Source organism: Oreochromis niloticus, linkage group LG3 (genome assembly GCF_001858045.2).
Source record: "Oreochromis niloticus isolate F11D_XX linkage group LG3, O_niloticus_UMD_NMBU, whole genome shotgun sequence".
Lineage (NCBI taxonomy): Eukaryota > Metazoa > Chordata > Actinopteri > Cichliformes > Cichlidae > Oreochromis > Oreochromis niloticus.
Genome location: NC_031967.2, coordinates 86151089 through 86177152, shown reverse-complemented (window position 1 = coordinate 86177152; position 26064 = coordinate 86151089). Strand labels below are relative to the sequence as shown.

Below are 26064 nucleotides of genomic sequence, written 5' to 3'. Positions count from 1 at the left end.
GAGAAGCCCTGATGTTGTCTGAGAAATGATCTAATTAACCATTTTCTTTTGTTGTTCTCCTAGTTCTGTTGAGTTGACTCATGGGAGAGACCATGTGTCAAAAGGAGGGATTCCAGGTTTAACATGAAACAATGCTTTCTATGTTTTCCATGATGATTTTGTCCATGGCTTTTTACTGTGATTTGTGGGATAACAGTTCATTTCAGGTATTAAACCTCTACAGGGTGTAATTCCATGTTCAGATAAGCTTTTGATGATCTATAAGTAAACTTCACTGAACTGGAAGGGAAATGTGGTTTGATGATGGTTGACATGTTTTCCAAACGGTTAGAAGTTTGTCCTCCTAGTAAAGGGATACAGGTGCAGTGGTCAGAGTATTGCTGGAAGAAATCATCCCAAGGGTGGAATCTCCTGACTGAGACTGGGTGCTGATCAGAAGTCTTCAGAGACCCAGCGAGAAGCAGGGACCATTCATAGCAAAGCTGACAGCCCAGGCAGTGGTTGAGGTCAAAGGTCGTGCGGTTTGGGGCCCTACTAAAAATCATGAGAAGATTCCAGAACCACAGCAATAACCATAAAGCTGCGTTGGAATGAGAGGGTGAGGGGTGAAAAGAGCGCCCTCCTCCAACAAGGGCATGCCAAGCTCCAACTCAACGACTGCAGAGCAGACTCTGAGCCACCCAAGAGGGATCAGCGAATGAATGCAGATCACACCTGCTTAAACAGCCAGTCAGTTTCCCTGGAAAGCTTAGTATGTTTTTAAGTTAAGGAGGTCGTTGGTGTGATGTTAATAATCATTTTATAAATGATATGCATTTACATGACTCTCCAAACATCACAAACTCTGTTAGAGTCCTGAGCCTGAGTAGAAGTGATTGGAGTAATTATAGCATGCAAGTTTTACAGCAACTTGTGCGCATTTTGTAGGGTAGGTAGACTGATTATCTAGCATGTCAGTTCCTGATGCGTAAGTGCATCAGGCCCTCATTGTCTGAGTAAACATAGTAACAACAGTTGTGAGTTCTTTTGACATGTGTACTCAATTTTGACACATTTGACACCGTAAAGGTAGGATTTGGGGTTCATCACATTTCATTGAGGGATTTTGATCTCAATGAAATCAACCTCAAACATGCTGGAAGCACCTAAAGCAGGAGGTCTAGAGTTAAATGTGGTTGTTTTGGTTTCCCCAATCACTGATGTGGGCACAGTAAAGATGATTGTAAATGCCCTTGAGAGGGTTTACACCTTTTAAACAGGCCGATGGCCCCACAATAGTAAAGAGTACAGTACACTGCATAGATGGAGTGGAAATATCTATAATTCTGTTGCAAAATGTAGCTCAGAAGTGTTTGATACATGATGGCTATGTGGAAATTCATGGCTACTTTTGGGTTTTACTCTAAAAGAAGCACTAACATCAGTGTTAGTATATGTTTGTGGTATTAATTTACAGGTTCAGACATATTCACTGTCCTTGATGGCAAACATCTGGACAGGGCAAAGCAAATGGCACAAAGTAGGGTGTGATGTTTGGTGAGGCATGTGTGCCTCAATCCCTAATAACACTGGGGATGAGGGTCTTTTATAGAAACAGTTAATAAATTGGGAGACTTAATGATAAAGTGGGAAAATATATCACACACTGAAAAACGTCCTTATCTTAACAACGGGTTCTTATGAGAGAGCAGCTTGATGTAACTATGGTTGAAGTTTTCTTTGCAGATGAAAAACAAACAGTGTTTCTTTTCTATACATGATCTCATATTGTGTTTTATTTTATGATATAACTGCCATCCTTCGAACAAAGGGTGGAGACTCAGATGGAGAGAAGATGACCATAAAATGTAAATTTGTTGTTTCCTTCTGACCATAGGGAAGATGCACATTGTGAATTCTTTGAGTACACAATGGTGCTGATGTTCAGTAGTTAGAAAAGAAATCTCCATGTGTTTTTATGTGATTCTTAATTAATTATTTTTAATTCTTAATTGTGGTATCACAAAGGGTGGAATGTGGTGGCAGATTTCTTTTCTCATGTATTAATCACATATTTAATCATATCACATCAGTTATAGTAATATCACTTTCTCACTTTACTATAGTAAGAGCACTCCTGTTACTAGTTTACATGCATGTGTAATGTTAACACAGTGAGGCCATTGTAATGGGAGACATTATACAGATAGTGAGACTCCTTCTGCTTATCAGGGATGTAAATCCTTAGGTGAAGGCTAAGCAGAAAACAAGGTCATAATTCTCTCTGTGAGGGAGAAGGTATGGTCCCCCCGTGAGAGGGGCCAACATGTGAGAGTTTGTGGAATGTTCTTTGTCTGTGTCTCTGTATATAAGATGTAAGGGCGGTGGCCACAATTCAGAGATGATCCTGGTGTTTCACTGGGATGCTCTCTCCACATTGCAATATGTTCATTAAACCCACTTCAAATCAAGCTCACTGGGTGTGTTGCAGGTTATTGTTAAAATTTCCACAACACTCTCATCCCTTGATTACTGCCATGTGTATATAAGCCCTGTGTGTCCTTTGTTCTCTGTCGCGTCGTTAATGTCTTCAACCCTCAGGTTAACTGTGTGTTCTGTCTGCCAGCCTGCTTAGTTTATTTTCTATTTTTCTCAGTTTAGGTTAGTTCTGTTCTGTTGCTATCCAGCAATAAAGCTGTGCGTTTTTGAGTCCACGTCTGCCTCCGAGTCCTGCATTTTGGGTCCTTTCTCCGTGCCTGCCTGCACACAGCCATGACAGAACAACGCGACCACAACCAGGACCCAGCGGACTCGTCCCGGGAGTATGATCTCACCCGCATCCAAGGTTTGATGAAGCGGATTTCCCTCAGTAAAGACACCAAGGCTATGGCGGTTGGGATTAACGCTATCAAAGCGATCCTGGAGGGAAATCCTCACCTGCGCCAGCTAAGAGGATTTATGGGCTATATGGACCAGCTGCACGAAGCCCAGGAGGTGCTACAAGCTCGGGAGCTCGCAGCTTTTGCCCGCTCCCAGTTTGCTAACCCGAAGCCACCGCAGCAGCAGCCGCGGGGCACGGAGCTTCCCGCTAGGCAGCAGCGACCGTCACGGGGGAGAGGCGTTTCCACACCTCTGCCGCGGGATCCCTCCGCGTGCTGTTCCAAGCCCAATTCACCGGCCTCCTTCTTGGCGGCGATGTGGTCCGAGGATGAGGAGCAAGTTTTCCTCCCTCCACCATCACCAGTTTCCTCCGTCGCTTCTGTTCCCTTATCTGGGAGGAAACGCCGCTCACGCCGCCAGTCCCCCTTAACTCAGCTGGATTCTGGAACTCCTGAGCGGCCAGCTGGGGTGAGTGAGAAAAACACTTTTCCTGTTCCGTCTGAGGGCGGCTGTTCCATCTCAGGAAATTTAAAGGACTTTGTTCATGCTCCTTTGGAGCCCAGAACCATAACAAATAAACTGAAGGTCAAGTGTGAGACTGCAAATTCCAGGAACGTGCTTGTTGCTGCTAAACTAGCATTTCCTGAGACTTTTGAGCTAGTGCAACCTCCTCTTCCCTCCACTGACAGCTCAGCGGAGCCATCTCTGCCTCCTGTTTCTTCCTTGAGTCCAGACTGTTTTTCACCCGTTCACTTAGAACAGAAGAATCTAAGGAAAACTGTTTCCTCTGAGCTCATCCAGCAGGGTAAACTGTGCTCTGGAGGCTCAGGAGAACCTATGCCACCACCCACTTCTCTTTCATTGCAACCAACTCTCCAGCCAGAAGCTCGCTTAGCTGCCCAGCCAGAAGCTCGCTTAGCTGCCCAGCCAGTCACTCAATCACCAGTTCCACCTTTACCACAACCACCACTACAACCTGTTCTCCAGTCAGTTCAGTCTCCTCCTGTTCAGTCGAGTTCAGTGCACTCTCTTGTATTGCCAGCTCCTCAGCCACCATCTCCACCCGCTCCTCAGCCACCATCTCCACCCGCTCCTCAGCCACCATCTCCACCTCAGCCACCATCTCCACCCGCTCCTCAGCCACCATCTCCACCCGCTCCTCAGCCACCATCTCCACCCACTCATTTTCAGGAGGAGAATAGCCCCACACCGACTGTTGTTGCTCCTCCAGACCTGGCTAAATCTGAGACTTTTACTCTTTCCGGGGCCTCCCCAGAGGTTAAATATCAGCATTCAGTTAACTCTGGCCCCCTGGATATAAAGAAGTCAGCTGAGGACTGCACCCGGCTGTCGCTGCCTGAGTTGAGTCAATGCTCTGTGCAGCTGCAGTCAGCTATGTGTTTGCCAGAGGCCAGTGTGCCTGCTGATCCTGATCCGTTCCTGCCAGAGGCCCACGTGCCTGCTGGTTCAGCCCTGTGTGTGCCAGGGGCCCCGGTGCCCACTGGTTCTGAGACTGTTTTCGCTGGGGGGCCCGAGGAGCCCGTCCAGCCCCAAGACTCGTCAGCTGGAGGTTCAGGAGAACCTAGCCAGCCTTCTGCCTTGTCAGCTGGAGGGCCTGAAGAGCCCGTCCAGCCTTCTGCCTCGTCAGCTGGAGGTTCTGGAAAGCCTAGCCAGCTTCCTGTTTCATCATTCTCGCCAGCTGCAGCAGCCTCCTCATCAGCTACATCCACGCCGCCTGCAGCAGCAGCAGCTTCATTCACGCCGCCTGCAGCGGCCTCCTCATCTGCTTCAGCGCCGCCTGCAGCAGCCTCCTCATCAGCTACATCCACGCCGCCTGCAGCAGCCTCCTCATCTGCTTCAGCGCCGCCTGCAGCAGCCTCCTCATCAGCTACATTCACGCCGCCTGCAGCAGCCTCCTCATCTGCTTCAGCGCCGCCTGCAGCAGCCTCCTCATCAGCTACATTCACGCCGCCTGCAGCAGCCTCCTCATCAGCTACATTCACGCCGCCTGCAGCAGCCTCCTCATCAGCTACATTCACGCCGCCTGCAGCAGCCTCCTCATCTGCTTCAGCGCCGCCTGCAGCAGCCTCCTCATCAGCTGCATCACCCACGCCGTCGCCTGGTCCAGCTTCAGCTTCACCCGCGCCGTCGCCTGGTCCAGCCTCAGCTTCACCCGCGCCGCCGGCAGCAGCCGCGGCTTCATCCACGCCTGCAGTAGCCGCAGCCTCTGCATCAGCTTCAGTTTCGCCTGGTCCAGCCTCTGCCTCAGCTTCATCAGCATCGCCTGGTCCAGCCTCTGCCTCAGCTTCATCAGCGTCACCTGCAGCAGCCTCCTCATCCGCTTCAGCGTCGCCTGCAGCAGCCTCGTCCGCTTCGGCTTCAGCCTCGTCTGGTCCAGCCTCTGCCTCGTCTGGTCCAGCCTCTGCCTCGGCCTCGTCTGGTGCTGCAGGGATCACGCCACCTTCAGGTCCCAAACTGCTGCCTCGACATCATCGGTCATTTGTCAGGCTGCTTGTTGGGCATCATCACCACCGTGGCCGGCCTCCGGACTTGCTCTGCTGCCGTCGACGCCATGCGCGCGGTCGGCCCCCGGAACTATTTCTACACCGCCGCCGTTGCCATCCGCACGGCCGCCCCCGGAACTGTTTGTCCGTCGCCGCCGTTGCCGTCCATGCGGCCGGCCTCCGGATCTGCCCCGCTGCCGCTGCCTTTCGCACGGTTGGCCTCCGGAACTGAACTGGTTTGGCCTCCTGTGCGGTCGGCCTCCGGGTCGGCCCCCTGAACTGTTTGTTAGGTCTGTGTTTCTTGACCGTCTGGGTTTTTGGCTTGTGTTTGGACTCTGTCCCTCCGTCCTGGACCCCCGCCGCCCGCCCTGGTTGGGTTGTTTTCTGTTTTTTGGCCAGTTTTTGTGTTTCTGTTGGGCTGTCTGGAGCCAGCCCTTGAGGGGGGGGTACTGTCACGGTCCTGGGTCGGTTCGACCCAGCATTTTGGGTTTCTTATGCTTTGGTTTATTTTTGCATTATGGATCATTTCTTATCCTCTGGTGATGCTGTTTTGATTGTAATTGTGTTCTGTTCCTTTGCCGATGATGAGTATTTCTGGTTTGGGTTTTGTTAGCTTGCCCTCATGTTTAGTTTAGGTGGCCTGTGTTTGGTCTTCTCTGTCTGTCCGTGATGTTATTGTGCTTGCTTATGAGTCTGCGTCTGTGTCTCTGTCTGTCGTGTGCTTCCTGTTTTATTCTGAAGGTCCCCGTCTCATGTGAGTGTGTTCAGTTTACGTTTCCCCTGTCCCGTCAGCTCTGATTTCTCCCAGGTGTGTTCCCCTCCTGTCTCTCATCCCTTGATTACTGCCATGTGTATATAAGCCCTGTGTTTCCTTTGTTCTCTGTCGCATCGTTAATGTCTTCAACCCTCAGGTTAACTGTGTGTTCTGTCTGCCAGCCTGCTTAGTTTATTTTCTATTTTTCTCAGTTTAGGTTAGTTCTGTTCTGTTGCTATCCAGCAATAAAGCTGTGCGTTTTTGAGTCCACGTCTGCCTCCGAGTCCTGCATTTTGGGTTCTTTCTCCGTGCCTGCCTGCACACAGCCATGACACAGATATGTCAAAGGAAAATCGTGTATATGTGATCAACTACATGAAATGTATTCTTTTAGGATCACTGAGCAAATGTCTACGTGACTTTTCACCTAATAACTTTTGTGACGATAAACTTATTTACCAACTAGCAGCTTCCTCTTTTCTAGAACATACAGACTTAGAAAAGGGGAACCTCAGCTACGGTGTGATTTAAAGAAATCCCCTGTCAAGATATTACATAGATTTATTCCTAGGGTAGAGGTGAAACACAGTTTGCTTTGTCTTGGTGTAGGAACTGGTGATGCAGAAGCTGTAAAGATAGACATGCTATGAATAAGTTGATAGGAAACATGTCGAGACAGTTATATAGGGCAAAGGTGGTAGAGCTTGTATGTGTGTTGAAAAGAGGAAGTAAGTTTTGTACAGGACGTGCTTAAGATGATCAGATGAGAGAAGGAGAGAGGTTTTTACCCAGATGAATAACATTGAAGATTATATACGTAGAAGTGATTTTTATACACATTGCGATTGTGCTTATTCAGAGTTGTTGCTTGGTCTACAGAGAGTCTTAAGCTTTGTTTGGCGCGATGTCCAGACAATCTATTGTGTAAGGGACTTGGAGCATAGAAGGATAAACCGCATACACGCTTACAAACACTTAGAACCCGTAAACCTGCCAGGCCAAACGCCTGAAACTCATTTAGCTTCTAACTGCATTTTAACAGATGACAGGAGATTAGTTAAAGAAGAGCGTCCGTCTAAGAGACCATGTAGGCTTGAAACTTATTGCCTTGTATGGAAAGAAGATGCTAGAAAGAGGAACTTGGGTGTCTGACTTTAGCTCTAAAAATTGATCGTTGTCTGTAAAATATGCAAATGATGTTCTTAAGATGTAAATTATGTTCTTAGAACGTGAGAAGGGGCATAATCCTAATGAATGAAACCATACTGAATTGAGTTGTTCGGAGAAGATCTCTGTCTGTTTTTATGCTCAGATGGTGATGGTTTATATCTTACCCTGGGCGTGTTTAATAAAACTAAAAGTGTTGCACACACACATAAAGAGCATTGAGATTAAGTAAAGTTAATATAAAGGACAGAGCCCAGAACATGATATGGTGAAACAACTTTGAATGATTAAAGGAACATTAGATGAACACAGTAGATTAGTGAGGTGTAGCAGAGAGAGGCTTTTTGTTTTCTATTCTTTACAGGAGAAGATTTCAGGACCACAGCGACCACAGAATCCTGGAAGCCCGAGACCGAACGGAACCAACCAGAGAAAGGAGAAGAACAGAGCACAAAGACACCTAGTTGTTTATATTGCAAAGAAGATCAAAAGCTTGTTAGACATAGGTTATAATAGGAGCATAAAAGTGATGAGAGGGACTTTACCAATAGCTGCAGGATTTTTATGTTATGTAAATTGCCCAAACACAGTGTTCAGACCGGATATGCGCTACCCGTTAAAGGGGGCGAAGAAATCAGGCCTAAGTTTAAAGATGAAAAGGGTTAACTCTATAGAGGATGTTTCCAAAGGTTGAGAAAACAATGAAGGACCTTTTACCAGGAAAAAGCTAATTGTATCTTTTACACTTTACAGTGTACACTGAGGGAAGTCAGGAATAGTTTAAACTGGGTGAAAGGGGGGTATAGCAAGTAGATTTAGGGCAGCTCACAGCCCGGCGTAAACGCAAGGTGCTGTCACACAGTTTAAGTTATTTGTTTGATTTATTTTTATGACAAAATAATTAGGAAACATTGAAAACATACAACCCGTTGAGGGGACAGATAGGGTTGGTGTTACGGGTCCGAAATTGAGGACGAGAGTAAAACAATCATGGTCCAGAAGAGGTCAATCAAACAATTGATTTTTAATGAATACACGCAGCGTGGGGAGATGTAAACTGTAAAACATCAGTTGTAAATCCCCAACCAAAAATACACTTCGGATTGCTTTTATAACATCAGGGTATTATGACGCCCCCTCATGCGTTTACAAGCACATAATTTGCATCTTAAGAACATTATTTGCCTCTTCTACAGACACTGATCAATTTTAAGAGATAACTGCAGAGACAGGAGTTCCCCTTTCTGGCATCTTCTCCAAATAAGGAGATGGGGTCCCCATGGACTTGTCCTCCTCTTTGCGTCACCTGTTGCTAGGCAAACTCAAATGCAACAAGAAGCTGAATACATTCAGGCCTTTGCTCAGCTACTATTTTACTGTAACAATATACTCAGCATATAAGCTTTTAAGATTATAGTTTTAACTCAACGATTTAAGTGGTTGTAACTGCACCTGTAATAAACATATTAATATTTGATTCTGATAACCTCTGTAATACCAATTATAACATAATGCCAGCAACTTCAATAAATGCTTGGATGAATGATAATTAATACAATGTTAAGGATGGTGGTTATATACAGTTCAGCAGTAAACTAATTTCTTTAAATATTACAATCCCCTCTCTTGACCTCTTGCCCACAAGAGGTCACTATACTATGTCTTGTGTCACCGCTCGACCCACTCTGTCACCTCTACATCCATTAATGGCACCATGGGCGCCAAAACCACCATTCCCAGGTCCACTACCTTCGCTCTGACCCTCTCTTGCCGTCCCCTGACTCAGCAAATCAGACAATAACCTCATGTCATCTAAGTGGTCCGGTAATAAACACCAGCTCCCACTCGAAAACACTTCATGCTTAAGTGGTCTCTGCTCCTTTCCTGGGTCCCTCTCTAGTGGAAATCTAGTGGAATGGACCCTCGTCATCAATCACTAAGTAAACTGAATTGGCGCAGGTCTCAAATAAGAAGCAGAAGACACTTGGGCCTTCGCTCAGGCCTGCTACTAGATTTATGTGTTTTGTAAGCATGCATGCAATTAACCTGCTATGTTCTCATCTTCCCTCAACATGTATCACCTGGACACTCTCACCAGTGAAGCTTAAAACCCTCTTGGATAGAACATCAACTCTAAACGAGCACAGATATGCAATGTGTATAAAATCAACTAAACCTGTGAATAGAATGAATGTGATGACAAACATATTCAATGCAATATGAACCCTGTAAACAATATTACTGATAAACAATGCTGTAAAACATGTTCTTAATGCAATCATAATAATGCAGATTATATAGTAGGAATAAAAGAATTTCTGAATCCCCACATTCCCTCAGTGCCCACTGTAAAGTGTAAAAGATACAATTAGCTTTCTCCTGGTAAAAGGTCCTACATTATTTTCAGAAACAAAGCACCGTGTGTTCCACCTTTGCCCTATAAAATAAATCTATATCATGTTTGTGTCTGTAAGCATGTTTTGCATTCATTCATTACACTCCACGCCATCCCTGCAAGTTAAGAGCTATACAGTTAAAAGCTACAGGCCTTTGGCCTCGCCTATTTTAAATCAAGCAGGGGAGTTTCATTTTACTTTAAAAATAACTCTATTTCTGCCTCAGTTTTACCATATCTAAATTATCAACAACCCCAAAAGTCATAAAATGATCCTAGAACCCATCTCAAATTACCTCTTATATTCCCCCTTTATATTTGGACACACCAGATGTGTCCAAATAAATAAAAACTCAAAAAAAAAACTCAAAATGCATCACCCGGGCTTAAGAAATTAAAGGAAAAAGGTTAGTCATATCATCTCTCAGAACAGCTCAGCAATCCTCCTTTCTGCTCCGGCCCTGAAAACCTGTGCTTAAGGAATAAAATCAATTTAATCATCATGTCAAATCTTCTCAAACTCCTTGCTCCATGCAAAAGTCTGGATCCTTAGAATTTCCTGGAAACAAAACCTATACTTTACATTTCATACTCAACTCTCCCCATTTATGATCCAATCTGTGTTACAACAAAGAAAACTTAAAACAGAACAGTTATCAATCATGTGTTTCTTCAGTTAATGGTAACATGAGTTATATCAAACAATGTTTCCCTTTTAGCATTTAGCATTTTATAATGTAATAACATAATCCAACCCCAGTAAATAAAACAAAAATTCCCTCCAAGCAAACATCAGCATCCCCAGAATTAAATCTTCCACTTGTCCTGCTCATGGCAAAAGCAAAACAAAGCATCCCCTTTCTTTTCCTCACATGGTAAATTGTCTGTCCACATTTACTCGTTCCCACCTTCGTCCAGTCATTCACATTCACTCACATGCATTCACACATGATATTTTTTGCTGATCTGCAGCCTTCCGCGCACGTCATCAGATGCTCCACATCAGCAAAATGAGCTCAATCATTTGTTTTATTTCGTTTTCCTTTTTAGGAAAATAGTTCTCTACACTTTTGACTGGATTGACTCGCTGCAATCCTTACTTGGTAATTTGTCCGCGCCGTCAGTTCACTCTCTTCCAGGCCTGCTTAGAGCAAAAATGAGAAAAAAGAGAGCTGATTGTTAGCTCATCAAAGTACAAAACAAAATCACCTGACAGGTTTTTTCTAAGTGCACTGTTATAAAAACTATGGGCCCTTTTAGACATGTCCATGTTTATCAAAACTCCCTCTATTAAAATGAAAAACAACAGCCCCAAAAAATCTTAAACCATCTTAAATTTCACCCATTCAACGCACTGAGAACCTTGTCAAAACTGCACCGTTTTACACACAACCATGTCCCCTTAGACACTTCACCATACTTAGATTCAGCCTAAAACCTTACAACAATGTGTCAACACTAATTTATAAACCTCCTAATCAAATTTGCACCTCTGAACAATCTACCCCTCCTTTAAGGCCTCAATCACACACACACAGCAAGCTCCTCTGTCCACATTCACACAAGCTCTCAAACTTTTTCCATACTCAGCCATATCTCAACAATTTAACTTGGCAAAAGAAATACATGTTTAAACTTTATCACATTATTGAATTATTTTCATTTTCTTTCTATACTAATCACTTGTTTTGATCACTCAGTGCAAAAGCACTGCTAAGTCACCCTTTTAACCTAGTTTAATCCGTTTATTCAACATTCACACCATTCTATCACTCATACAAGTAGCAAGCCGATCTTCATTGCGTATGTTTGTGTGTGCTATTTTGCATATATGGCTTCACAGTCTCACAGACACTTTCCCATTCTCCAGTTAAAGAGTCAGTTTTCTCCGTCCCCCAATCACTAACCCAAATTTTACTTCCCCACCTTAAATCACAGCCCTGCTGGTCTTCCACCACCAGTTAGGGCTTGCTGTCAGGTTCCTGGACACTGTAAACAATTCAACCAGAAACTTGCCTTAACATATCCATTCATGTTAACCTGTAGTTTCATCCGACTCCTGGATCTGGAGAATTGGTCCAGGTCTGCTTGCCCCTAAAAATAACAAACTAAAACATTTTCATTATTATCACGGACGCCTAAACGACCCATTTCTCTTTTTCTAGTCAAAAATACCAATTATGCCATGTATGTAAGCGTGTTCTTCCTTGCAATCTACATTAATTGAGTGTAAGCTGCTTTCTCCGTTGCCTGCCATGTGATCATCTTAATTAAGTGTAAGCTGCATCTTCATTGCATCCTAAATTATAATCAGTTTTACTTCATGCATTTTCCACTGAGCTTTAGATTCAAACTATCTCACTTCTGATTCATTTCAAAAATAATCTCACATGTAACAATTTGTATGTGTTTTCTATTCATTAAGGTAATGACAATTATTTTCGTTCATTATTCTTACCTTTTCTAATGTTTACCTCTTTGTTATGCTGTGGTGGACATCCCTAAACAATTCATGAGTTCAGGCTTCAATTTTCAATCCAATTATATCCTATATTCTCGCAGTCAAACTCGTCCAGCTTCATCTCTCACCGGTCCTTTTTCATTCACCGTGTCCTGTTCGGGCTTCAAAGTTCCAGCAAACACAGTCTCAACTCAGCTGTTGTCTTCTTCTCTGTTTCTTTACAGTCTTTTCTTTTAAGTTAAGTCCCAGCATAGCAAATATGACACTCAATGTCCAGTGCTCTTCCACAATTCTTTATCCCACTGTTCAACTGCCCAGCCTGTATTTTCACAGTACATGTTGCATTAGTCTTACATGCTGCTGCTGGTCGTCAGTCGTCATCAGTGTTACTGGATCAGTGGCACTGCCGTTTGCCTGCTGTATTCAAGTCCACGATGTTCTGTCGGTCTTCATCAGGCGATTAACTGTCCTTTGAACTTCTTCTCAGTTTAGGGACAAAGTGAGAGATCAAGCCGCACAATTTCGAGCCAAAGCCTGGCTTATTTTCTCCCAATTCTATTAATCTGCTCTTCTGCTGCTGAACTCAAGGTTCCAAAGTTGAGAGACGCCCACCTGTATTGACACACTAGAGCATACAATTAGTATTATATTCATTTTTCTTAAAGGCTTCATTTGCTTCATGGGCCTCATCTGTCTTTCTGTGATCTTTCTGTACACACTCAGTTCCTTTTATGGGCATGCAGAGTTCCTGTCCCCGATACACACACATACTTCCTGTTTCTGCAGGCAACAGTCAGACTCTGTCTCCCCTTAAATTTCGCAGTCTACAAACAATCAGTAATTTTACTAAATCTTGATCCAAAAACAATACACTTTCATTTCATTCACACTTTTAAATAGAGCTCTTTCAAACATCAGGACAATTAACCAAGTGAATATACTTATGTGTTTTTGAACTGAGAGAAAAGAAACTCAACCTCTCATACCATCACTCATGCATTTCTTGAATTAAAAGCACTTTCAAACTTTAGAACCTCCTACTTTTCATCACAAAAGAAATATATTTCATACACACTTTTAAATGTTCTAACCTCTTTCAGACGCCATAAATCGTCTCACACACCCTACCTTTTCTCTCACTCAGACAAATCAAATACTGACAGCATTCACACGGTTAAAATCACTCAAGATACGCTTTCATACGAGTATCTTGGACATGCCTTCCATAATCAGAAAGAGCAAGCCAAAAAGAAAAAAGAAAAAACTGAAACCTCTCATCGTCTCACACACAACTTCTCACCACACACACATAACTGAAAAATAAAACACACCAGCCTTTATGGCTCAAAATATATACATCTATCAAAATTCAGTCACTTACTATACATCCACTACAGCAACTCAAAACTTTATTTATAACCCTCTAATAAACATAAATGGCGTCTTAAACACACGCATTCAACAATGTTTGCAGCAGTACTTGTGAAACCAACTGTGGTTTAAGCAGTTCACAGCTTCTTAATTTGCATTTTATTGCCTTCTAGGACATTCTAGTCTCTAATTCCTCTGTTTTCATGTTATCTCCGTTTGACACACACAAACACCACAAACACACACTCCCCCTAAAAACCCACAAAAAACTATCCCTAAAAACACACACAAGAACCCTTAAGAAACTTCATTCATTTATTTGTTATTATTTTAAACCCTTAAGATGTTGTACTGTGTTTCCTCTGTGCCCGTTGCAACCTATATTAACATAAACCCAAAGTGTAAATAAGTCTGTCAAATCTAACTCCTTATATATCATCGGACTAAAGGAAAAACCACTCACAGTCTTCTAAAGTTCTCCTTTGCCCAACAAACATCAAACGACTTACACCTATATGTATCACTCAAAGTCAACAATGCATTAGAAACCCCAAATGTAACTGTGTATATTATCTCAAACTGAAACGAAACCCATCTAAAAATCCTAAAACATCTTACTTGAACACACCAAAAGGGACATCACTTACAGACATATTTATTAATGAAATTATTTCAAAGTCAATTTCAGTTTTCAGACCCCAAATAACGGTCATAAGTATCAACATTTTATGTATCCTATCTCAAAACCCAGCAAACAGTCATACAGTCATGGCAAGAAATAAAAACTTTACTTACAATATTGTAATAAACAAAACCAGTGTCTTAAATACAGCCCTCAGCAATGTCTAGCAGTCTCTATAAACTTCCTCATACTCTATGCACCTCTCAGCTTCCTTATTTGCATTTTCACACACACACACACAGTCTAAAAATAATACCAGCCTGACTCACAGACTCTTCTGACACACAATTTTACACAGACGTCTTTATAATTACAACTGCAGTATTATCAGGCCTATTAAAACCTAGACAATTTCGACAATTTTAAGTTAACCCTCCAAGGGACAAACTCCAAGTTTTTTATTGTCAATTACCCAGTATCAGGTCCAACCTGTCTCTGGTCTAATCTCTAAAATCCCTAACTCAATTTAAAAGCGTCCAACGCCCAAGGTCCAACCTTTGCTACCCAAACAAAGTGCAAACACCGTTCCAAACGGTCAACTGATCCAATCAGTAGCTATTTTGGACCGTCCCCAGTTGTCCACGATTGCCAATCGGACTATCCCGTCCAACGGAAGATCTTGAGCGTCCCCAAGAAATTTGGAGCGTCACCTCCGAACAATGCACTTTCTTAGAACTTCCCACAGTTCCGTTCTACAGAAATTTACTTGTATTTTAAAGACATCCTATGAAACCACAAAACCGACTGTATTGATGTCCAAGCCCAGCTTTATATTCAATTATAACTGTATGACCATATACAGATTTCAAATGACCTATATCCTAAATTCAGTAGTCCAACTACTTTAAATTCTCTTTCCTTAGCAGTCCAACTGCATTTCCTTTAATCAGTACTGTTACTTAACCTTACATTACCATTACTTCAACTTCAACTTCTCATGAGATTTTCACCAAAATCAAAACAGACATTTAGCAGTAATTTCAGTGAGTAGACTTTAATTTCTCATGTCCAATCTGGCACATTTTGGAAATAATTCAACAGGTAGTGCCTTACCTTTGAATAAGCCGGCTTATGTCCACTCACTTCGACCACTGACTCGTGTCTGCTCGTTCGAGCGCCTCGGACCCTCTCGGTCTCAATCTCCAAGTCTCTCCCCTCAACCCTCGGCCAATGCACCAAATGTTACGGGTCCGAAATTGAGGACGAGAGTAAAACAATCATGGTCCAGAAGAGGTCAATCAAACAATTGATTTTTAATGAATACACGCAGCGTGGGGAGATGTAAACTGTAAAACATCAGTTGTAAATCCCCAACCAAAAATACACTTCGGATTGCTTTTATAACATCAGGGTATTATGACGCCCCCTCATGCGTTTACAAGCACATAATTTGCATCTTAAGAACATTATTTGCCTCTTCTACAGACACTGATCAATTTTAAGAGATAACTGCAGAGACAGGAGTTCCCCTTTCTGGCATCTTCTCCAAATAAGGAGATGGGGTCCCCATGGACTTGTCCTCCTCTTTGCGTCACCTGTTGCTAGGCAAACTCAAATGCAACAAGAAGCTGAATACATTCAGGCCTTTGCTCAGCTACTATTTTACTGTAACAATATACTCAGCATATAAGCTTTTAAGATTATAGTTTTAACTCAACGATTTAAGTGGTTGTAACTGCACCTGTAATAAACATATTAATATTTGATTCTGATAACCTCTGTAATACCAATTATAACATAATGCCAGCAACTTCAATAAATGCTTGGATGAATGATAATTAATACAATGTTAAGGATGGTGGTTATATACAGTTCAGCAGTAAACTAATTTCTTTAAATATTACATTGGGCAATTGAAAGGTTTTGTTTGTTTAGCATAATCTCTTTTGTTATATTTTAGCTTTTAACACGGAACATGCCTCTCTGGAACTTCTCTCCTGATGCTACCCCGACAAAAAACCCTTATCCATAGAGACTATGTCAGCTCCCAAACAGACAAAAACAAACTAAAAACCAGCAATAAACACCTTAAACATAAACAATCACAAAGAAAGAACAATACAGAATCCACATCTGAACTAAAGAGTAAAACAGTGAAATGTGGATTGTTAAATATTAGGTCTCCCTCTCCTGAAAGTCTCTGTTATCTCACCCCAACCGGTCGCAGCAGATGGCTCCGCCCCTCCCTGAGCTGGTTCTGCCAGAGGTTTCTTCCTGTTAAAAGGGAGTTTTTCCTTCCCACTGTTGCCAAAGTGCTTGCTCAATAGGGGGTCACATGATTGTTGGGTTTTTCTCTGTATCTATGAAGCGCCTTGAGGCAACTTTTGTTGTGATTTGGCGCTATATAAATAAAATTCAATTGGATTGTATTGAAGTAAACTTAATGTGATAAATTAGGAATTAGGTCATTTCTCAAGTGAGAAATGAAAAAGGCGGACTGTTAGGAATAAAAGAAATATTTTTAATGTGTATCTGCTCATTATATTGTTTTATGTACTTTAATAATGAAGGCTTGTAGAGCAAGGCCACCTTTGACTCATAAATAAGTGCTCAGCCAGACTGAAATACAGGAAGTTTTAGTGCACAGGCATATTAATAAATCAAGACACAGAAAAGAGGAACTTTCCATATAAGCAATGTTCAAGCCTGTGTGAAGTGTAAAGTACTGAAATAACACCATATAAGTCACAGCTGATGATTCTAATGTTAGAGAGCTCTTGCAACCGGCGTCTGAGCTGTGCAGAGGTCTCTCTCTCTTCCGGAAGATGATTAAATAAAGAAATATAACTTTTAACGCACTATGAGTCGGTTTTCTCTGTTTTGTCATGGGGAAAAGGAATCGGGTCTAATAGCAACTAAAACCAAAATTGCAGACACTAAAAAGTGAGCTTGTGTAGATGTTTGTTTTCACTGTCAGTATATTCGTGCTTTTTCAGTTATCTGTGAATGGCTTCAATAGTTTTATTTGTTCAGGGTAATTTGCTTTCTAAAAAGCAATGTGGAGAAAGCTAAGAATAAGGAGACAATCCATATTTGACGTTTTGTTTGTGATTGAAAAAAATCTTCACATTAAGCTTATTTCTAAGAATATATTCTTAGAAATAACGTAGCTTGCCATCACCAGTGTGTGGATGGGTGAATGACTGGATATGTAAAGCGCTTTGGGGTCCTTAGCAGTCATAGTTTATGACTGAACGTATGGTTGTATTCATTCTGTATTTTCTCTCCAGTTAAAGTTAATAAAAACTGAATGGAAAGAACAATATCTTGGCTTTGTCTTAATAGTACTTGAACCATTTGGTGCAATCGGTTTCCCCAATTGGATTAAGTTGTTTAAATACAACTATTTAAGTTAATTTAACTTAATTTGAATATGAGCATGTAACACTTTAAATAAGTTTGAATAAATACAGCATCCTAGTACAACAAATTTAATGGTTTAAGTTAAAACATACTAAATACAATGAGTAAATAAACATAATGCATTTGAGTTACATTATCATATTTGCTTTGGGTTCTCGGGACTCTAATGAAGTACTTAAATAACCCAAAACTGTTTAAGTTATAAAGCTTGAATCAATTGGTGCAATCGGTTTCCCCAAATCATTTGAGTTAACTTAACTTGTCAGGTTTTACAGTGTGTTGGAATGAGTCAAACAATGAAGAAGGTTCAGAAAACAGCTGATGATTTTATAGAAACATGATGCAAACATGAGAATGGACAAATGATTTTTTATTAACAGACACTGTTTATTCTTCACTTTGCATGACGTCATCAACACTGTGACAGCAGGGGGCGCTCATCACCAGCCTGAGGAAGTGTGCAGTGATAATGGGGGAGACGCAGTATTGTGTGTACTACAATCGGACAGAAGGAAAAACTTCCTCCTGAAAATATTTTCATCCTTCCCAAAAGTGTTTAAGTCAAATGTTAAAAATATATAAATACAATAAAATACAGGCTCTTACATAAAATTAGTGATGCAGTTGTGCACTGAGCACCTTTCCAATGTTCCTTCCTCAGATGAGTCCAGCTGCTGAACACATTAACATCTGTTTTGTAAATGTAGCCGAGAACCAACCTGAGCACTGCTGGGGAAATAAAAAGGCAAACATCAAAAGTGCTGTATTATCTTATTTATTTTGAATGTTGACTCAGATCCACACCACGATTTATGAAATTATAGAACTAAAATAACAACAATTGTCTGCTTCTTTAAAATTTCTTTTATTACATCAAACCAGTGAAAACTGAAACAAACAAAGAGCTGTTAGCATGTTTAGACCAACTCTGAGACAGAGACTGTAAAGTTCTGCACTTTAAATCCTGCCTGTGTTCCTGCAAATGATTCACACTGAAAGTATCTTACTTTAGTATAAGTGAGCCACAAAGCAGGCTAATAGCTTTAAAAACAGTAAAAGTAAATGAAATTGCCAGTTTCAGTGTAGCTGGATGTGATTATTGGGGGGTCATGACCCCCGTAACCCCCCTGGAAATTGCGCGCCTGGTCCTGAGGTCAAATCCACCATCTTTGTTTCAGTGCTGAGCTTCATGTTCTCCCGTATTTGTGTGCGTCCTCTCCGGTACTCCGGCTTCCTCCCACAGTCCAAACACATGCAGTTAGTGGGGTCAGGTTAACTGTGAGTGGTTGTGTGTCTCTGTGTTATTCCACCTTAATAAATGACTTCCTGTTAGCATTAAGTGCTTCTGTAGGACTGATGTCATTTTCATGGGTTGGATCATTTAAATGAAGCTGGACTCTGATGCAGTAAATAAGCTGATTGATCATTAATGAATAAAGCTGGTCAAATCCATCACGTGGACACATGTGATTGTGTACTGTAGTATTGATCCCAATGCTCTTATTAGTCCTGGATCAATAACACTGGATGGATGCATTCAGCATGGAGCCCCTGAGCTGTGTTACAGACAAACATGAAACTGACAGGTCTGTGTCATTCACAGTCTGTAACACTTCTAAACAACAGAGGCTGACCCAAGTGCCTCAGAGCCAGGCACGCTCACATCACAGCTCTCTAAATAAGCCAGTTTCAAAATAAGAGCTGAAAGCTGTGTTTGGTTGTGTTAGCTTATTATTGTGGAGACTAACATTCAGTGATCATGTGTTCAGACTCATAATGATTACTCTCATAAATCCTGATCTTTGTATTTACTGTGTGTTGGATCAATAACTGAGATTCATCATATCACACAGCTGTGCTGCTGCTGCTGCTGGTGATGTCAGCACATCTGGAACAATACGAGGTATCTGCTACCAGACTGAGCAGGACGTGAGACCTGTGGACTGTTTAAAGCTGTCCCTCCACAGGTCACTCAGACCTGATCCACACCTCAGTGATATTCTCTGACTTCCTCAGTAGAGACAGAAACCATTCAGATCTGGGACGATCAGCTGACTGATGATGTCACACAGACTGTGTTTTTCAGGAACAGTGATTCTGATGTGAGCCTGCTAGCTGACAGCAGACCTGATGAAACCACATGTTCACATCTGTGAGGACAGACTGGACTCTTTGACTGCACCTTGGTTCTCCTCAGAGGTCTGTACAGGAGCATGTCCACCCCCACTGAAGATCTCAGTCACTGTGAAACATAGAAACCTGCTTGTGTGGCCTCTGCCTCACATGTAGACACAGCTACAGGTTTCTCTGTCAGTCAGACTGAAACAGTGTCCTGATGCTGCATCATCCAGCTCTGTGCCCCAGTCAGCATCACTGTGTCTACCAGTGTCAGTGTTTCTTTTCCTGTAACACTCAGCACAGGCTCAGCTGGTATCCAGTGTTGGACTTTGGCTTCAGCTGCTGTGATAGATCCTCTAACATAGATCAGCTCTGCTACATGTTGTTAGATCAGTGCAGCTGCCTGTCATGTCCTGATGTTTCTCTGGGTCAGCAGCTTCTCCATCAGAGGTTCACATGGAGCTGATCCAGTATCTCCAGTAACTGTGTTCTGTGCCTCACTGGTTCATCCTTCTGTCTGTGTGACGTCAGTCAGATGTTGAAGTTAAACTCTGTAATCTTCACTGTGTCACAGAGTTCAGTGAGTCCCGTTATTCACAGGATCAATCAGATCATCAGAGAACAGCTGATCAGCAATCAGTGGTGCCAACAGCACCTCCTGTGGTGAGAGGATGCAATAATGCAATGTAGCATTTTTACACTGAACACTTCCAGTCATGGAAACTGTCTGTTGGATCTGTTTGACGTTGCTTTCTTGTGTTGCTTTCTTGGTTAGAGTTCCTCACAAATGTCCAGATTATTCTTCTAATGAGGCGTCGACCATGTTTTCAGTTCTTTGGAAGAAAACATCGCCCTTTGCCATCCTTACTTTTCTTTGACTTCTTCAAATGCAGCTGAACTCCAGCTGGTATTTGATTGGACTTTGCAGCTGTTTCTGGTCATCAGTTCCTTCCTGCAAACCTCTGAACCTGAACAACAATGATGCTGCATTGCTGGCTGATCCCAAAAGGTTGATTCTGTTCATCTGGACGTTTTCAGAAACGTTTGCTCACTGATCAGGTGACTTCTTCAGTCTCAGCTGACTGCAGCTTTACAACCTTACAAACAGCACATTTGCACAATGACTGAAACCAGCAGCAGCAGCACCTGATATATATGATACTAATATAATACATATACATATATAATCCATACTAATGATGAAGGAGCTGAGCTCACAGTCCATTGTTCATTCAGTGAACTACTCAGTTTATTTTGGCCTCAGAAATGCTCACTCTGTTTGTACATCACTGATTGTCAGCAATAGACTCATTCTGCTGTGTGGACAGGAACACATGTGACATCACTTCCTGTTTGTTTGTGACTGAAGAGGAAGAAGTTTACAAGGAATCATTTAGAAGAGTTTCAAACATCAACTGATTGAATCCATGAATCTGAAAACGTGTTTGTGAGTGAAAGAGACAGACATGTACAGACTGAACTATCTGTTCAACAGTCAGAGTGTTTCTCTAACAGGAGACACTCTTTACACTCCACTCAGCACAGGGACACTGAGGAAGCAGGAGACCAGAACCCAAACCCAGGATAAAGAGTTTGAGTGAATGTGGTGTTGAAGGTGTGGAGGTGGATCAGAGTGTCAGAGGAGACTCTGTAGAAGGACAGAGTGCCAGCAGGACAGTCCACATACACTGCTGCTCTGTTAGAGACAGAGGAGGAGGAGGAGGAGATGGATGTTTCTCTGTTATTGTGCCAGACATGACGAGGACCATTACAATCACAGTCCAGACTCCAGGACTGATCATTCTGTCCAAACACACAGTCACTGCCTCCTTTCCTTCTGATTCTTCTGTAACTCACTGATATACAAACTTTTCCTCTCCACTCGACCTCCCAGTAACAGCAACCAGTCAGACCATTTCTACACAGCAGCTGAGGAACATCAAATCTGTCTGGATGATCAGGATATGACTGAACCTCCTCCACATGTGTCACCTTCCTGTTGTTAGACAGTTGGAGCTTTGTGTTCACTGTGTTTGTGTCGATTGTGAGTTGACAGGAATCTGATGGAGAGAACAAACACAATCCAGCTGCAGTTATTGATCCATCATCTGTTCATTGATTGACACTTTGATGATGACTCCTGACATGATGAAGATGGTTGAATGTGTGCTGCTTTGTTTTCATGAATCCCATTAAAAACACACTTACACTTCCTCAGACCTGGTCTCAACCATCGGACTCCAGCAGGCTCCACCCTGAAAGGAGGAGGGGGGTCAGAGCAGCACAGTCAGCATGCACACATGGACATTACATGGCTCTCATACACACACTGTTACACACTGAGGACGGCTCAAAGCTCGGCTCCACTGTTTTATTCAAAGAAATCTACATTTATTTATCAGCACATTTAAAAACAGGTTGAGCCAAAGTGCTGCACAGAGTAGAGATAAAATAGGAAACATACACAGTAATTACTATAAAGACTCGTCAGAATTGAAAGCTACAGAGTACAAATGTGTTTCCAACTGGGTTTTAAAAATGTCGAGTGTTGGTGACGACCTGATGTGAAGGGCGACTGTTCCAGAGTTTGGCTGCAGCGATCGATAAAGCTCACCTCTGTTTTTACGGCTAGTTCTGGTCAGAAGCTACTTATCTGCAGACCTGAGGGCTCTGCTTGGATTATTTTTGTTAAAGAGAGAGAAGATGGAGCCAATCCATTCAGAGACTTAAAGACAAACAACAAGATCCGGAAGTGGATTCTACGACGTACTGGTAACCAGTGGAAAAAGCTGGTGATGGGTCGTCTAGCACAGAGCCACCGCTGGAACATATTGGCATATGAGGTCTTACATGAGGTATACATGTGAACAAAGAGTACCAGTCTGTGCATAGTGTAGGTGTGTGTGTGTGTGTGTGTGTTCCAGATGTGACCCTGTGACCCCAAAGCTGGTGCTAAGAGTCCAGCGGTCCCCCTAACAAAGGGCTCTTATACTTAACCAGACACAGAGTAGGTGTCCTCCTAAACCATAAATCAGTAAGAGAAGGTACAACCGCTCTCATGACCCCAAGTTGTGTGTGCATGCCAGAGCACTCTGGCATGCACACAATCTTTTTAACAATGTGCGTTTTGCTTTATAACCAGTGTTGGGACTAACGCGTTATTAAGTAACGCGTTACAGTAACTACGTTATTATTGTGGTAATGAGCACGGTAACTAGTTATTATGCCAAAACCAGGAACACGTTACTCGTTACTGGGATTTAGATAGGCTCGTTACTCGTTACTTCGTGTGGTGGATATCGCGGAGCTTCCACAGATTCAATAACATTAGCAAGTGGTGGAAGCCAGCAGGTGGATGAAGGAAAAGGGAGGCAAGAGGAGAGACCCGAAGCGGCCGTCGGTCCGCGTGTCGGGTGAACTGAACTTCAGGTAAGAAGTTATGACCTGCAGTCTATCGGAGTCAGATATAAACCAAGTTTAGGTGGAGTTTATTTTTGGTATGCTGACATTTTCGTACTGCGTGCTAGCTAGCATGACGGAGTCTCTATACAGCTGGGTGGGTGCTATGTTACTGATGTTGAACTTTATTTTGTTCATACGGTTAATTATTAGAGTTGCCAACCGTCCCGTAAAAAACAGAATCGTCTGGTATTCAGAGAAAATATTACGCGTTTCGTACTGAGGTGAAAAGGAACACAGTTTGTCCCGGACTTCAGCTACAATGAAAAAGACACAAAGCTGAAGCTGCACAGCTGCCTCTTCTTCTCTCATTCTCTCCCGTTTCTACTTCAATCATGAAACTGATCAATGATCAGCTGATCGGCTTTTCTCTCTTGTTTATTTATCGCCCACTTTGCGCCAGAAAGAGGAAACCAGCGGATGTCGCGTTAAACAACAGCAGCACGTTTAAGCTTGGTCAGCTGTTGTTAGAATTTATTTAATATTAATTTCTAGTATCAGCTGATGTTTGCTGGAGCCACAGCTGTAAAGCTGCTGGTCATGATATCGGTTTGGTTATCTGGTGAGAGGGAAACATGCAGATGAAACCAGGAGATGTCCTTACTGAATCATCAGAGCTGAACAGGTGATGGAGAAACAGGTTTACCTTTTAGGTGACATGAATGAGTTGAAGGGAAGTTATGAGCTGTTTCTGAGAGACAAATAACACCAGGATCCTTTTCTATGTAGCTGACAGCTGGTTACTGTGCAGGGGTGGATCTAGCAAAGTGTTGCCAGGGGGGCAGGTAGGGCATTAATAGGGAAAGGGGGGGCACAAAGAAATACTTTTCTTTATTATTCTCATTTAAAATGTCTTGCTTTAAAAAAAAATAATTATCTGAGTCTTACAACAAACAATTGATAGATTGATGCATATATACCATCAGAACAGTGTACATCACTGTCACAACAGTGTTTATTTTCATTCAAAGGCTTTATGATTTTTCCTATAATGGTGGGCCGGTCTCTATCAAAATGCCTGGGACGATTTTTTTTGTCCCAGTCCAGCTGTGTATGCAGCTCATCTGCAGTCTGGTGTTACCTACATCTTCCTATTCAGAAGGAAGAATTTCCAAGTTCTGAGTACAATCAAAAGCACCACGACTGCAGTTTTTGTGTTGGATGTAAAAAGCAGGCTAGAATCATGGCGGCATTCAACGACGGTCCAGGCGTGGGATTTCTCTCGTGGAAATGTGCACATTATTTTTTCCTTTCTATTGGTAGGTGGCACAGTGCACTTGTGGCATGTAAGCAAGCTAGAAGACTGGCACTCTTGCTGGGTATCCAGTTACGGAAGCAACACATTAACAAGAGAATTCTGAGTAAAACCAAAGTTACTTTCCCTAGTAACTAGTTACTTTGAAAGTAATGAGTAACTTGAAGTAACTGAGTTACTTTTTTAGAGAAGTAACTAGTAATGTAACTAAGTTACTAATTTAAAGTAACTTACCCAACACTGTTTATAACAATGTGAGCAGCTACTGCTAACTCACTTTAAATTAGCATTAGCTAATAACAGCAGTCTACTTAGCTTTATCCCATAAAGCTAACACACATTTGCATTATAACGATGTGAGGAGCTAATGCTAAGTATGCTGCCATTAGCGGCTAATTCTAATTAGGGGTGAATAATTATTACCAGCTAATGCTAATATCGTTTTCCCTTCCCTTTTAACAATGTGTGAGGAGTTAATGCTAAGTAGACTGCCATTAGTGGCTAAAGCTTATTTTAGGTGAATAGAATTGGCAGCTAATGCTAATACCATATCATCTTGCTTTATAACAATGTGACCAGCTAATGCTAAGTAGGTTGCTGTTATTAGCTAATACTAATTTGAGGTGAATTACCATTTTCCGCTTATGCTAACAATGTTTTTTCTTACTTTTTAACAATATGAGTAGCTAATGTGAACACTTTTCATTCAATTTTAATTTTTCCTCTGCGATGTGAAGAGTTTAGATGCCATTAGTGGCCAATTCTAATTTTAGGTGAATAACCATTAGAAGCTAATGCTAATTCGAGGTGAGTTAGCATTATCCGCTACTGCTAACAATATTTTATCTTACTTTTTATTACATTTTAAAAATATCAGCAGCTAATGCTAACACTACTTTCATTTCAGTTAAGCCTACTTAACATTAATTAACTTTATTAAGCATTAAGAAGTTTATGCTAAATAGGCTACCATTAGTGGCTAATGCTAATTTTAGGTAAATAAACATTGGCAACTAATTCTAATACCATATTCTCTTGATTTATAACAATATGAGTAGCTAATGCTTATACTATTTTTCCTTCAATTTTAACAATGTGATGTGTGTTACCGTTATAAACTATTGCTAATTTTATATGAATTAGCATTATCAAATAATGCAAACTATTTTCCTTTGCATTATAACGATGTGAGGAGTTATGCTAAGTAGGCTGCCATTACTAGCTAATGCTAATTTGACGTGAATTAGCATCATCCGTTAATGCTAACCCTTTCCCCTTGCGTTATAACATTGTGAGCAGCTAATGCTAAGAAGGCTGCTGTTATTAGCTAATGCTAATTTGATGCGAGTAACCATTATCCGATAATGCTAACACTTTTCCCTTCCCTTTTAACAATGTGAGCAGCTAGTGCTAGGTAGGCTGATGCTAGCAGCTAATGTTAATTTGATGTGAATTAGCATTATATTAGTGAGGAGTTAATGCTAAGTAGACTGCCATTAGTGGCTAATGCTAATTTTAGGTGAATAGGAATTGGCAGCTAATGCTAATACCATATTTTCTTGCTTTATAACAAAGTGACCAGCTAATGCTAAGTAGATTGCTATTATTAGCTAATACTAATTTTAGGTGAATTAGCTTTATCCGGTTATGCTAACAATGTTTTTTTTTACTTTTTA

At 41.9% G+C, this 26064-nt stretch overlaps 2 protein-coding genes across 2 annotated transcripts in view; one reads left to right on the top strand and one right to left on the bottom strand.

Annotated features, from left to right (window-relative positions):
* LOC102082314 (protein NLRC3-like) overlaps positions 1 to 26064 on the top strand; it is a 441947-nt gene that overhangs the window by 95602 nt on the left and 320281 nt on the right. The window lies entirely within an intron of this gene.
* LOC112846510 (NLR family CARD domain-containing protein 3-like) overlaps positions 21211 to 26064 on the bottom strand; it is a 40156-nt gene continuing 35302 nt past the window's right edge. The window contains exon 5 of the mRNA XM_025906061.1: positions 21211 to 21726. Coding sequence (XP_025761846.1) covers positions 21211 to 21726 — 516 coding nt within the window. The remainder of the gene's footprint in view (positions 21727 to 26064) is intronic.